At 36.1% G+C, this 15579-nt stretch overlaps 2 protein-coding genes, 1 long non-coding RNA gene and 1 other non-coding gene across 4 annotated transcripts in view; all 4 read left to right on the forward strand.

Annotated features, from left to right (window-relative positions):
* Positions 1 to 2058, forward strand: part of LOC112455205 (inosine triphosphate pyrophosphatase) — a 4716-nt gene extending 2658 nt beyond the window's left edge. The window contains exon 5 of the mRNA XM_025016997.1: positions 1841 to 2058. The gene's annotated coding sequence lies outside the window, so the exon portion shown is untranslated. The remainder of the gene's footprint in view (positions 1 to 1840) is intronic.
* A 305-nt stretch (positions 2059 to 2363) lies between these two features.
* LOC112455180 (vitellogenin-2-like) lies at positions 2364 to 10415 on the forward strand. Its single transcript, XM_025016950.1, has 16 exons — positions 2364 to 2426; positions 2851 to 2889; positions 3330 to 3628; positions 3718 to 3858; positions 3934 to 4110; positions 4218 to 4360; positions 4427 to 4804; positions 4958 to 5286; positions 5443 to 6062; positions 6203 to 7083; positions 7255 to 7384; positions 7459 to 7695; positions 7822 to 8172; positions 8474 to 8798; positions 8965 to 9259; positions 10045 to 10415. Exons 1-16 carry the CDS (start codon positions 2408 to 2410, stop codon positions 10226 to 10228), a joined length of 4548 nt encoding a protein of 1515 aa, XP_024872718.1. The 5' UTR covers positions 2364 to 2407; the 3' UTR covers positions 10229 to 10415.
* A 958-nt stretch (positions 10416 to 11373) lies between these two features.
* Trnan-guu lies at positions 11374 to 11447 on the forward strand. The gene has a single exon. It is a non-coding gene; the product is annotated as a tRNA-Asn (tRNA).
* A 716-nt stretch (positions 11448 to 12163) lies between these two features.
* Positions 12164 to 13089, forward strand: LOC112455170. Its single transcript, XR_003040832.1, has 3 exons — positions 12164 to 12220; positions 12650 to 12710; positions 13023 to 13089. It is a non-coding gene; the product is annotated as an uncharacterized LOC112455170 (long non-coding RNA).
* The last annotated feature ends 2490 nt before the right edge of the window (positions 13090 to 15579 follow it).

The following is a 15579-nucleotide window of genomic DNA, read 5'->3' on the forward strand; positions in this document are numbered from 1 at the left end:
AGAGCGGCGAGTGTGCGTTGTTTTGTCTTCACTTTAATTTATGCTGACGTATAATGTTAACGCTCGATATCTGTTAAATTTATCAAAGAATTCCTCACCGAAAACAACGCATTTCGGTCACAGCGATAGTCAGGCAGCATATGGAACTACTTGCTGACAACCTTGAAGCTACCGTGACATCTTCTAACTGAGAATCTGATAATTTTTAATTTCGACAGATCATGCGACGTGTTAATCAACGACTTCCACCTTGCAATTCTTATGTGACGCAACAAATTGAAATATGAAACCATTTTAATCGTTCAGTGGTAGATATTATTAATCATGTAAACCGATACCTCTCTCGTGCGCAAGCACTCATAATTAGAACAATAAATCATGTACAGTAATAACCACAACGGATCACGTCGCTGATTTTTAATTGCTTCATTTACTAATAACGTGATTACATACGTTGTGTGTGGTACCAGTACAAATAGAATTTAAATATGCCAATTACTTATTAAACATTTAAGAATGATACAGAATAAAATTAATTCTATACACATTGACACTGTATACAGAATTAATGCAGAAGTATACTGTACTATACATAGATTTTTATAATATGCTTGAAAATTCTACTTAATGCAGAGAAACTAAAAATATATTTGAACTCAGTAAGAAGAAAATGCTATTTGGTTTATCTTCATAATGCTTGAAATTGAAATAATCTGTTGGTTCAACGTATGTAATTATTGTTTAATAAAAACAAGTACTTATCCAACGTGAAATTGTAGATAAAGGTAATTAATAATAATATCTTAAAACTATATATATCGGATGTTCTTTATTAACGGCAGGTTCTTTAAAGTCAATTTTTTCTTAGAAAAATATTGAGGTATCAATAATTTCCAAGTTATAATTAAGGGATTAGAAAAGAAGCATATTTTACAAATTAAACTTTGAAAAATCAAATAAATACTATATTTATTAGTTAATTCTTCGTTCAGCTCAGTTAATGTTAGATAAAGTTTGCTTCAAGACAATTTTAATTTGAGACACAGTTACAAATATACATGATGCAAAAGACTTTGGAAAGATGCGACAAATAATGAACTCCTTCGACATTTTCATTCAGGAAAAATTGAGTCCGAAGAATCTGTCAATAAAAGGACATTTGGTTGTTCGAAGATACTCAGTATAACATACATATATATGTAACGAACCGATAGATAAATTTTATTTTATGCGTGTCGTGGTGTGTTATTGCTGTTACGTAATAACGCTGGTAAACACGTAATCGTTTTTGGATTTCTTTGCTTTATCAAACTGTCGATGATTATTTAATTTATGTGATCAATGAAAAAATTGTTCATTTAACTTTGCGACTATAATTCATGGTTATCATAATTAATACAGAAACATGTATTAAAAAGAAAAGCCATCTCAGAGTTATTATAAATAGTTTTGCTGCAACTTGAAAAATGCAAGTGACAAAACAGAATTTATAACTTCAATGACTGATAAGTCAGGAAACGAGTAAATTATTTATTGGCCTTTACCGCAATAAATACATTATCTAATCTTCCTATTGGTTTTGCTAATGACAGCAGTTTAACACAAAATTGCAACATTATGTATTCCTTTAATAATAAGTCATATTCTAAAATTATAGAGACAGAAATATACTTTCTGCGTTGTCTGCTCGTATCATTTGGCAAGGATCTTTTTATTGGCAAGGAACAGCCAGTATTTCTTTTAATACATTTGTCCCGGCTATTCACACATTTTATTGTCTTCGCAAAATCGACTTCTTACAAAATCATATTCTTTCCAATGCTTCTCATTCGATTTACAGACTTATTGTCGTCGCTCATTATCGTCAAGATACCGATTACTTGGATTGGACTGCAGCAGTGTCCCAGAAATATTCGGCAATCTCTTCTTTCCGGTCCATAATAAGAATCACGGGGGAGCAGTGGTGCGATTATATGTGGTACACAAAGATAAACCCGCAAAATGCATGTGTAATTTAGACAGACAGAGGGAGAAAGAGAAGATAGAGAGAGAGAGAGAGAGAGAGAGAGAGAGAGAGAAATAAAGTTTTTCCCGGTGAAGATGAGATTGAGGGTGAAAAAGTGTCGAGACGTATCACGATCGCTCTGATATGCGAATTATTTTTAATATACATGCGTACATTTTTAATGTGAACAGTTGCAGTGGGGCTTGATGCCCGAAAGGGTTATCTCTTTGATTACCGACACGATCCTCTTTCTCTTTCTCTCCGTAACGTGTAACACCCTTTCATTGCGGGGTTATCGGCTCGCCTGCACTTTTGTATTTTACCGGCAATTGGCGAACTTTGCGCCCTATAAAAGCGAGAGGATCTCGCGTACGCTACCAGTCTTACATCAGGGGTCACGTTATGATGAATACCCTTACTGGTAAGTCGAGTTGCGCCTCGACGGAATTCGTCTTTTCTTCTTTTTTTTCTCGCAACTTTGACGACAAGTGCAATGTGCATAATTGTGAGAAATTAACACAGGTGTTTTGTCCAGTTTCACATTTGTTTTATATCGTCATTCGTTCAATATTTCTCAAGTCACGAAGCAAATCTGTTCTTTTTAATCTTACATTTTTAGAAACGCTTCGGATGAAAAAGAAAAAAGATTTTTGCGGATTATGAATTCTGGCGGAAAAGTACTTGACGAAGCCATTTGCATTTTCGTACAGCTTTTTCAGACGTATATTGAAAACTTTACTTTAGTTACTTAATAAATATATTGATTCAAATATGTCTCTTCTCTTCACACAGACATATTTTAAGTATTTTTACTAGATAATACATTATATAAATTATGTTTTCAGTATTGCTGCTGTGCCTAACGGCCGCATGTGCGGTACCAGGTAAGTTTTTACCAATTTTTTCCTATTTTATAAAACACTAGAAAAAACATTTGTTAACAAATCAGTATAAACAAATTGTATTCTTAATATTTAATAACGTTATTAATATTAAGGTCATTTCTTCGGAAAAATTTTATATGAGTCGCAAATATTTTTCTATACGTAACAATGAGAATAGTTCGATGCACACTTTAATTTATTAAATTGTTAAATATAAAATTATTTATTAAATGCAAAATTATTATTTTTTTCACAAATCGCAGATCATAGGTAATATTTATTAATGTAACGCTATACTTCAGAAACGCTTGCTTCAATTAACAAATAAATAGTACAAAGCAGAATAGAGAGAGATTAAGATATAAATGTAAAACCTGATAGACAAGTTAATTTATAATATTTTATATTGGTATATACATATATATTTCATAATATTTCAGTACATTTTCCTGCCGAGAAAACTGTGATTTACAATTACCATGCCGATGTGAAAGCTGGAGTTGTTGAGCCAGCGAATTACGTCTCCCAGTTCGCTCTCGCCGGACAACTTTACGTAAAGAAGGATACTAGTGATCCGACTTTAAATAATGCTTATCACATCAAATTAAACAACGTAAAGCATGGCATGTACAATGGCATCGCCGTACATCATGAGCCGATCGAAATTCTCCACGAACTCGGAGAAGCCGCACAGCAAATCCAAGAACCGTTCGTGATCGTTTACGATGATCGTGGCAAGGTAAATGTCCGACGAATTCCTGACGTGACATTTTGACATAAAAATCGTTCGTGGAAGAGTCATACGACCTATTGAACGATCGATTTCAGCTCCAAGGTATTAAAATGCCGGAAGCCGAGAGCGGCTGGTCCAGGAACATCAAACAAGGTATCGCCTCGATGCTGCAATTGGATCTGGGCCACATCCAGATGCAAGCCCCGATGAAGCCACACGCTTTCGTCACCCATGAGGTAGGTAACGACTGATGGGAACATCCAACAAAAGCGGCTCTGTTTCAAAATGTTCTCTTTGGTTGTTACCACTAGAACACCATCCACGGTACCTGCCAAGTCTCCTACGATGTTCATCCGAAGTACCCGATGAATCCGGAGAACGCTAATGTCTTCGTGGTCACGAAAATGCACGATTTGATGAACTGCAGCCATTTTGTTCAGCGTGTTTTCGATCATTTCGAGTGCGAGAAATGTCACGTGGAGTCTGTGGTAATTTTCTACCATTTTGTTTTCAGAACTTTATTCGTCTATCAAACGTTTATTTGAATTCCGGCTGAGATAGATTATAATTAATCAATTTTTGTTTTGAATTTCAGGATGACATGACTACTTCCGCCAGAAGAGTTTTCGAGATCAAACAACAGGACAATGATATTGTCATCGAGCGGGTGGTTGCTCACTCGGCTATCAATTACTTCCCTTATAATGCCCGATCTGAGGCTCACTATCTGTGGACCAAGTAATTATACGATAACTATTGCACTAATTGCACCGGCGATCATGCTAATTTTATTTGTTATTTCAGCGTTACTTTGGATCTGCATTCCGTAGTATCAACGACGGAAGTCCCTGTGATGGCCATGAATGTTCAGAACGTGCCTGTCATTCGCGACATCACTTTCAATAAGCCATTAGGAAATTACGCTCTCCATGCTGCCGAAGATCTTTCTCATGGTCGACATATTGTGAAATTGGACGCGCTCATCCCTAAACTTAAGAAGATGTTGGCCGAAGCTGTTGAATACCTCGAGGAAAATCATTTGGAGGCCAAGGAACCCGAATGGAAGCACGGGCAAACCATCAACAGGCTACAGCATACTATGAGTTATATGGATTTAGGTTCACTGGAACAAGTTTACAACGCCATACAGGATTCGAAGACGCCTAAGGAAGTCACGATGAAGTGAGTAACATATGATCATCCCTTATTTTGTGTTACAATGAATCAATTAGTATTAGAGGATCAAGAAAATAATTTATTATTTTGAAAAAAAAATTTAATAGCTATAATTTTGTCTGACGCGACGTAATAAAACGATAATTGTGATTTTTAAAGGAATATCTTCCTGCGAATGATTCCAACCGTGGGCACGACCGCTGCCAGCCACTTCGTACGAAATGTTGTCCGCAAGCATCAAGTGACCGATGAAACTGCCGTCGTGATGTTGATGAAATTGCCGATGCATGTCAAAGTACCATCCGAGAGATTGCTTCTGGAAATGGAAGATCTGTTGAAATTGGGTAGCACCGTGTCACCGCAAGTCAAGAAGGCCAGCATCCTCTGCTTCTCCATTTTGATTCGTAAGACGTTCATACATCAGCACAGCGACGTCGTCAACCCCCTTCTCGAGAGATATCTTCACCGTTTCCTCGATCATGTCAAGAGTAAGCATTGTATTTAAATGTATTTAGACATTAGAAGCACGCAGCAAAAATGGATCTTATACGTTGTTAAGTACAAATATATATTTAAAGTTTAATTTACTCTGAAATTTTCATTTAATTTTATCATTTTTAACAATGCACACGCAAATGTTTCAGACGAGCAATCGTACGAGATGAGAGTGGTGTATCTGATGGCGATAAAGAACGTACAAGTGGGTAACATTGAAAAGCTCTTGGAGCCGATCATCCGTGGTGAAGTTATGATATCCGAGAATCCACTACATATTCGCGTTCAAGCAATCTGGGCCATCAAGAAGGCAGTCGCCGATAAAGTCGAGTACACTCACAATCTACTCTGGCCTATTCTCGCTGATGTCACTCTACCGCTGTCCGTCAGGATTGTCGCTTATGATGTCTTGATGAGCCAGATGCCGAACATGCAACGTATCATGAACATATACTGGTTCATGGTACACGAGCAGAACAACCATCTGTACAACTATCATGTTACTACCCTGAAAGGTCTCGCCAATTCCGTGGATCCTTGCCTCTTGCCAGTGCGCGAAATGGCCAGAAAGTTCTTACGTTTCACAAGAATCAGACCGGTCACCACTCAGCTCTCGTATAAACATTTCATTGATTATATCGATTCTGTTTACGAATATGGCGAATCCTGGAATGACGCCTGGGTTCTCGATGAATCGACCGGTATGCCAGTCGCCGGATACTTCGAACATCACACCTCGGTCGCTCGTAAATCCGTCGACAAAATAGGCGTGAGTAATATGTCAACTGAGCGTAAACTTTACTATACACAAAATTTTGACACGTCTCATAAAAGTTTCTAAAAGTAAAAGAAACATTTGTATTTTTATCGATATTTTACATTCATGCGTTCTATATAAATTTTCTTCAGATCTATTGGAGCGTCTACGGTTTGGACGAGGTCATAAAGATGGTCAAGAAGGAATTAGTCGGTACCACAATGGAAAATCTCAACAATAAGAATGTGCAAAATCTTTTGATTCGCGCCGCGCAGGATATGCCGATGAAGAGACCCATTCACGTCGACATCTGCATCACGCTGAACGGTGTTGTCGTCGTTGCCACTCACTTTGACCAGAATAGTTTCAAGAACATATTCGACGAAGTATACCAGCTGAAGCAAATAGTGGTTGGCAATTTCCAGGATATTGTATATGAAACCTTTTATGAGATGCAAGTGCCTACCGACATGGGTCTACAGGCAGTTCTCAGTACCAAGATACCGCAGCTGTGGTCGCTGAAGTTCGACAACATTCGCAACGAGGTCATGAAGCCGTCCGTGAGCATGAAGCTCAACGTCGATGCTCGGGTTTGGAAGCATGGTGAATACGTCATGTCGATCTACAATCCGATCGTTGATGTTTGGCATTCGATTCGCCGCGCCACCGTCCTGGACGTCGCCTTGCCCGTAGATATGAGCGTCGGTTACAATCACGAGGCGAAGAGTCTGAAGATCACCATGCCGAGATTGCCGGTCAACAAACTGTCGGTCACCGGAATGCGATTCTACGCGAAGAACTTGGTGACCGTCACCGAGGACGAACAGGACGTTCTCAAGACCTGCTGCGCTACCTGCCATCATCACGCGGTCGTCAGCACCGGCGAGAAGAAGAACCATCATGTCGCCGTAGACTCTAAAGACGTGGGCCTCAAATATAGCATGTCGGTCTTCGATTGCGAGAACGAAATCACCCCGGTGACTAACGCCGAGGAATGGCAGCGTGTGCTCTCTGTGGAACACAAGAACACTTGGTAATTAATAGACCAGAAATGCAATAATCTGCTTAGATATTTATTGTTGCTGTGTGGTACAGTCTTTTTTCTATATCACAAAAAAGAACAAAATTTGTAGTTAAACTTTTTCTTATATATTGTCAATGCAACTTTTCGAAAAAAATTATTATGTTGCGATTTGTTCATTAGGAACTCGAAGCTCCTCCAATACTTCATGGGCGTCCACCAAAAACTGATTAACGACTACATTTCACCGCAAATGGGTAACTGTGGAATTCTCATGAAGGCTGAACCCAGCATTGTTTATCCTACGTCACATGTAAGCAGTCAAAAATCTCGATCTGAAAGACAGAATTGATATTGGCATTCTTATCCCCTTAAATTCTTTTCCAGGTTGATTTGAACGTAAGAGTTAATATGGAGGATGTCGATCACATTCATGAAAAGATGCACGCTTTTAGCAGCAACAAAATCAACATACGCGGTACCCTCGATGCAAAAGCAGCTTCCACAAACGAGTCCGTACGCTCATGGGACATGAACGTGAATATTGACATGTCGCGGGGACACATAGTCAACAACGTCAAAGTTCAAATGATGAGACAGACTCCAGGAGAGAAGAATTTGAAGGTACGTTTAACTTAACTTAATTATCTTAATTAATTAAAACAGATTCAAATTACAAATAAATAAGTTCAATAAAATTGAAGTAGTATTATCGATTATGAGACGTGCGTTTTTGGCTTCTATTTCTAGATCTGCGTAGAAGCTCAGAAGAACTATCCAGTCGTCGAGACGGATCCCTTGAAGGTCGATACCACTAAAGAGGAGACCAACAACAAGGTGATCATCACAGCAGGATTCACAGACGATGATAAGTGCGTTCGCGACGATATGATGATCGTGATGACTGTTAAAGGCGAGTTGACGGAAGAACAGAAGAGGCAAATGACGCACAATAACGTGCATGGTGCTTGCGTTAAAGACATCCAAAATCCGCAATTCCAGACTAAGCAGGGACACGTTGCTAAAACCATGAATTGCGTCCGTGAGACTTTACAATACACGACCATGAAGAAGTACACCATTAACGCAACGTACAAAAAGGTAAGAAAAGATAAATACATTATTCGTAACATATTAACAATTTGATATAATTTCAAAATATAAAAATACATAAAGAACACACAAAAGTATGTTAAATACGACCTTCAATTAGTTCTCTAGTTTTACAAACGTCTCTTGAATTTGTTTTATGCATTTTTAAGCATCCCATTGTTTAATCCCATAATTAGATGTAGAAATATCTTTTTTATGTACTTATAAATATTATAGAGACTAGCACAAACGTGGAGAAGACTGAGATATTAATATCACAGATATAAGCAGAGAAGTGTGATTCTTTCAGGTGCCTGTGCAGGTATTATCGCAAATCGCCATGATCGAAGATCATATTCGCGCACGGCATTTGCCACATGTGAGGTACATCGTGGACCGTGTTGAAAGCGGTAACGCGAAGGTCGTAGTCGAGTACTCCTCCGATCTGAGCCACGTCAATGCAACCGTCGTCACTCCGGTCAGCGGATACGAGTACGTTCAAGTTCCTTTGCAGCAACATCTCTTCGAAGGCATGGTCGTAGACAAACCGATGCTACATTCACTGTGGCACGCTGCCATGGATAATACTCGTTTCTCCGTAGCTGTTATGCACAAAATAAAGCACGACCAGGCTAGTAAGTCGTTACTCTCAAATAAATTTCTTTTTTTTACATCATAATACTAATAAATTTTTAGCGTTCAAAATGAGATATCTCTTCATTTATAAATTGTTTATTTATCCATAAAGAAAGCAACAGTTCGAGCAACAGTTTAATTTCATTGAATACCTGTCTTTCACAGAGATCTGCACCGTCTATCCGCAAGTCTTGATCACCCTAGACGAGGGCGTGATTCCATTCGTCATGTCCGATAAATGGGTCCTCGTATCTGGCGATCACATCGATCAGACGTACGCTATTTTCGTGAAGTCCGTGCAAGGTACCAAGCTAGCAATGAAGATGCACGTTGGCGATCACGAGATGGAGATCATGCCAAACGAGTTTAATGCAGTCGTTAACGTTGACGGCAATGTAGTCAATCAGCACGAGAAGGGAGTCGTGGTGCCGAAAGACGAACCGAACTCTTACGCGTTCAAGTGAGTACAACGATTAATCGGTCGCGTATGGAATTTAAAAGAGAATAGTATAGAATTTAAGAGTAGGAGAATTTAAGAATAGAAGAGTATAGACTTTAAGGTGGTTCGATGGCTACAACAAAATTCAGAGAATTTCATGAAATTTTAATATGTTGTTCTGCAATGCAAAATAGAATTATGTGAATTTTTTGGGAATTTTTCACCGTCCCGTTTTGAAAAAAATCTACTCCAAAAACCTAAAAAGTACAATTTTAGGAGTAGATTTATTTCAAAACGGGACGGTGAAAAATTCCCAAAAAATTCACATAATTCTATTTTGCATTCCAGAACAACATATTAAAATTGCATGAAACTGGCTGCATTTTTAACATAGGTTCTTATGGTTTTTATGGGAAATGACATATTGCATATACCTTCAGAATGAAATAAGTGCAAGAAAAAATGCAAATGATAAAGAAAAAGAAATTTGCACATGTAACTTAATAATTTACAAATAAATGAGCGAAAGAAAGGGGAAGGTTACTGCACATTTCGTAGAAAAATTAATTATTAAAGCATAAATTGCTTGATTTTTCGTCTGCATAGACTGTCATGGTCGTGAACGACGTGAACAGCAGCACGCATTATACACACGGCGACCAATCAGAGCAATCCCCTTCATTCCCACTACTTCAAACGCTAGTGCGCTGTTTCCAGAACCCCCGCGTCCCACTACTTCCCCCGATGAAGCCATCGAACCTCCTTAAGAGAAATTGATTGTATTAAAATATAACTTTCGCTTGCAGACTCACCGAGAACAACGAACATCTCATGGTCCAGTCTCAACGAGTGCCGGTGATGGTATGGTGGACCCCCAGCAGCGTAACTCTGATGTTGGACACCACTCTGCAAGGTCACGTGACCGGCGTGTGCGGACACATGGACGGCACGCATAAAGAGAAACTTCCCAAAGTTTATACCGTTGTGTGAATCTTTAATTATATAATATAATTTGAATCTATATAAAATATATTTTTTTTTATGAAAATTAAGAGTACCGAGCACCATTTTGAATAATATAGAATACAATTTTTGTTCAATAACAAAATATAGCACGACGATAGCGTGGGAGTAGAAAGAGAAATATAATACACAAGAAATCTTTATTTTCCATTTATCTGTGTTAATTTAATTATCTCTTCGACCTGCAATCCATAAACGTTATAACATCAAGTTATTACTATCACGTATTTTATTTTTATAGGAGAAAAATTGTCATGACTTAGAAATATTATCAATATACATATACATGATACAATTATGAAAGCTCTTTTAAACTTAGTCAAATCGAAATAAAAAAATGGCAATAAGAGCCAAACGCAGTAAGGCGCGTATATTTTATTGTAAATATAAAATATGCATTATTGATATAAATAATGTATAAATAATATAATAACGTTTTGGTCCTTTTTCGAGACCATCTTCAGCGCAATTAAAAAGTAATTTTAAACATAAATTGCATAAATTAATTTGCAACGCAGTCAAACAGTTAATGAGCAGTTACGAATTCAAAGTATAGCCTCCGATGCCTCACAAGCATCTCTGAGATGTATCACTTCCTATAAATTGATAGGCCAAGAAGAGAACAATTAGCTGAGGCTTCATTACATGTATATTTTCATGCCGGAAACGCTAGAGGTTTAAAAATACTGTAATGAGACGAATGGAACAACACGTGTCAAGTATTGAGAGATATATAAACGGATATCATAATTAAGACAGAAGCAACTTACAAATGAATGCAAAGAAAAGATGCTGAGAATCGCATAAAAGGCAACAATTGATGAACATGATTATAATAAATATACGCAGAAATATATAATGATACACTGGCACCTTTTATTGCTACTTTTTTACCTCGATCATATCTACATAGCTCTAATTTAAGTATCGAAATTTGTCAAATACATATATAAAGTCTTGCTTATCAACATATTTTACACATCAGCAATACTTTATGATTTTTATCAGATGTTTAAGTAAATTATTAATATTATCAATTGTTAATTATTTAAAAACAAACAATTTTTTATATTTTACGTTATATACTATACGATAGCAAGCAAAATGAACTTGCCTCCGTGGCGCAATCGGCTAGCGCGTTCGGCTGTTAACCGAAAGGTTGGTGGTTCGAGCCCACCCGGGGGCGTTAATTTTTTTTACATTTTAATATTATAAATAATGATATTATTCTCTCACGACGTTTTGAGCGATAACCTCGCTTGTAAAACCGAACATCTTATCGAGTAATATGTTGTTAAAATTGGCATTTAAATGACGTTAATATCAAAGTTTTGTAAGATACCAGCGATTCGGTTGTGTATATAATTTGCGAAATAGTAATCACAATCGCGAAAAAATACGATATACGCGTTTATCGTAATGTGATGCAATTATTAAATGTTTATAAATTATTCTCGCACTTGTGTGTGTGTGTGTGTGTGAAGCAGAGAGAAACCTGAGAGCCACACTGGCATTCTGCTAGATACCGTTTTATTGAATTGCTTGATACGTCACTCGTACCCATTTTCAACGAACTATTTGGCATAATCATTTTCTTCTTAAAAATCCAATTGCATATCACACTGCAATTTAAGAAAAGAATTTGCGGTGCCAGTGATATATCGCAAAATCGCTCATCTCTACCTACAATATCAACTTGTAGATTTAACTTGGGTCATAAAGCGAAAAATGACTGCTATATAAGGCAAGCGTATAACATTTATTGTTAAAATGAGACAAATGTATCAACGGGAAAGTAAAAACGGGACGCCGCGGCGCGTTTGAAGTTGCCGCGCGGCGCGCGGGAAACGCGGGAAGCGCCTCCGCCATATTGATGACGTACTCCCTTTCATTTCCAGAGAGCGGCGGACACGGAACGGATCGGCTCCGGAACGAGCGACGTCGCGACTCATTTAATTGGTAAGTATAACACATATTAATCTTGCATGCATTATATTCACTGCGGTATCTATCGCGTAACATAGATTTAGCGCTCGGGTATTGATATTTCTTAAAAATACGTATTCCGCGATACTTGTCCGGCCGAAGGCGCGTCACACGAGCAATCGCGAAAGTGACGATCGTATTTTCCAGTGTCGTGCCGCGAATATCGTGGATATTTGCCAATAATATTAATACGCTATTTGCTAGAATGCAAAAGAACAATCGTAGTAATAAGCGAGTTAGTAATATTTGATTTCTCAAAGTTCGGCAAAGTCATGATCGCGAACTTAAGTTAGGTGCGGAACGCGTAGCGACGCCGCGGCGCTTTCGACGCGTGAAGTTGCGCGCGGAAACGAAGCGGCTCCGCCATTTGGATGACGTATTACGTTCTCCTTTCATTTCCAGAACGCGGCGGACACGGAACGGATCGGCTCCGGAACGAGTGGCGTCGCGAATCATTTAATTGGTAAGTTTAACACATATTGATCTTGCATGTATTATTCACTGTGGTATCTATCGCGTAGTATAGATTCGACGCGTCGCTCGGGTATTAATGATTCTTGAAAATACGTATTTTCCGCGATACACACACACACGTACTTGTTCGGCAGAAGACGCGTCGCCAGGGTAATCGCGAAAGCGATCATATTTTCGAATGTCGCGAATATCGAGGACGCGCCGCGACGCCGCGCCGCGACGCTTTCGGTACAAGAAATTGCCGAACAGGAGACGATGAAGCGCCTTCGTCATATTAATTACGTTCTCCTTTTATTTTCAGAACGCGACGAATACGAGACGGATCGGGTCCGAAACGAGTGGCATCGCAACTTATTTAATTGGTAAGTATACACACATATATATATATATATATGTATGTATATGTATATACATATATATATAAGTATATATATCATATATGTATATTTTTTTAAATATGTGTATATATTATAAAGTGATCTGAAAACGACACTGCGCAAATAAATATTTATTTCCATCAGTAACAATTATTAATAAAAGATTATAGATTATTAAATGCTTATATACCTCGCGATCTGATACATTTGGTTTTTGCTTCCTTAATTTTGGCTTTTCTTTTTTTTCCGTATTGTTATTTCTTCGTGGCACTCACATCTGTTTTCTAAAACAAACAAAATATTTATTAAAGGCGCGCGATTACAAGTAATCATTAGAATACAATGATTGAAAGTATCATACAAGATATGGCAAACCTATAAAAAAATAAAAAATATATATATATGTATATATTGCTTGCTTGCTTACACACCACTTTATGAAATATTTAATTTAGGACGAATATATGGGAAAGAGGTTAAAGAAATACATGCTTAAAATAAAAATAAAAAAATTACTTTTACACGCAAGTTTTATTCGTAATTTCAATACATTTTTAATCAAAGAATAACATCTTAATGATAATGCATTTTTTAGATATCAACTTGTATAAAATTTGATAAGAAAAAATCAAATCCTGATATAATATATACTATTATAAATTTTAATTATTTAGAAATATTTGATATATTAACAAGTAATATTTTATATTTATTTGTTAATATTAGTCATGTCACAAATAATTAGTTAAGTGTATTTAAAAAATCTTAAAATATAATCTAAAATATTTTATTTATTAGATAATGTACTAAATATGTAATATACTGTATATATAGTGTATTGCATGTTTAATTATTTAATAAATAAAATATTTTAGATTATATTAAAAAATTGTTGTGTGTAATAGTAATTCTTTTTAATTCTTTTATTCTTGCGTTGTTTTATTTTTTTACCGTATTTTACGATTTAGAAATAATAATTAAAAAAAATAATTTGAATTTTTATAAACGTTCAGTCTTGTAAAGATCTTTTTCAATAAATGTATAATTATTTTAATAAATATTTAATTTTGAATGATAAATAAGAAGTTTTTGATGCGTGTAAGAATTATTTAATCGTTTATTTATATGTTTTATAAAATAATGACGCGGGAAGTCGCATCGTTGCATCGATGGAATTCAAGCTGACAACCCGAGAGGACAGCCTAGAGGAGGAGGTGGCCTGCGAGAGACATCGGGCGCCAGCGGAACAACTTTGCGGTAAATATTAATTTTTATTTTGTGCAAGAATAATTTTTTTTGTTTATTCTTGAGCCTTTTTATTTTATCATGATTTAGAAATAATAGTTAGAAAAAAGGAGTAATTTAATATTTTATAAAAATTGATTGTCTCTCTTGTAAATATTATTTTCGGAAAATGTGTAATTATTTAAATAAATATTTAATTAAATAATAAGTAAAACGTTTGATGCTATATGAATTGATAGTTTTATAAAACATTGAGTTTTTTTAACACTGTTTTAATATGAATTCTATATTTGTTTGTTACAGAATCAACGTAGCTACGTGGCAGATATCATTCCGCTGTTGCGCATCGGGATTGGTGAGTGATAAATTAACATATCAATTGAGATAATTGATAACTGGATTTTATCCAGTTAAAATAATAATATGACGTAAGATCTAATACACGCATATATTTATTGTTATGAAATAGAAGATTTTTTCTTACAATTAGTTAGTAATCTAAATAATGATTTTACATCCAATTAATTTTATATCAATTAAAAAGTTTTGAATTAATATATTATTATTATATTAATATATTAAAAATAGTTTTAATAATTTACAAAATATAAAAAGATGATATTAATTCTAATTGTGTGGGAAATTTATTATCCCTTTCGGATCTTACGTCATTCATCTGAATTTCTCATCTCTGCACGCTTTTGAGATGAGATTCAGCAACGAATCGTTCGAATCGATGAAAATACGCATATGGGCCTTATATGTAGATTCTATCGAATGTTTAGCAATTTAGTCTAGCAATAGTCTAGCAATTTTTATTCATTTGTTTTTAAATTGAAGTTTTTTTCTTAAATGAACTATATAAAATTTCGTTTAACTATATAAATGACTTCATTCAAGCAAGTTTTATTTATTTAATGTAATATAATCTCATTTCAAGAGTAAATATTCTTGCGTATATACAAGTATGTGTTGATTTGACACTTCTTTTTTTCTGTGTAAATGATTTAATTAATGTGGTGGCCTCTTCGCGACGCGTTCGTGTCTCGCGCATCATATGAAAGCGTAAAATCTTACGCTTATTGGCAATAGCAGCAGGAGTATTTCTCCTTGTTGCCGATCTCTGGCTATATGAAGTCAAAATACGGCCAGATGCTACTAAAATAAAAGTCTATACTCTGGCCAGAAGATTGAAAACGAAGAGGATCGAGGTAGGTTGGTGTACCACTTCAATCA

Source organism: Temnothorax curvispinosus, unplaced genomic scaffold, assembly GCF_003070985.1.
Source record: "Temnothorax curvispinosus isolate PA1 unplaced genomic scaffold, ASM307098v1 QBEX01005876.1, whole genome shotgun sequence".
In the NCBI taxonomy this organism is placed as follows: Eukaryota; Metazoa; Arthropoda; class Insecta; order Hymenoptera; family Formicidae; genus Temnothorax; species Temnothorax curvispinosus.

What these genes read in the sequence shown, in the direction of transcription:
- LOC112455180 (XM_025016950.1), top strand. An exon ending in TTTCCTCGATCATGTCAAGA is followed by an intron (nt 5,287 to 5,442) that starts GTAAGCATTGTA and finishes CAAATGTTTCAG; the next exon opens with ACGAGCAATCGTACGAGATG. An exon ending in CAGGAGAGAAGAATTTGAAG is followed by an intron (nt 7,696 to 7,821) that starts GTACGTTTAACT and finishes TTCTATTTCTAG; the next exon opens with ATCTGCGTAGAAGCTCAGAA.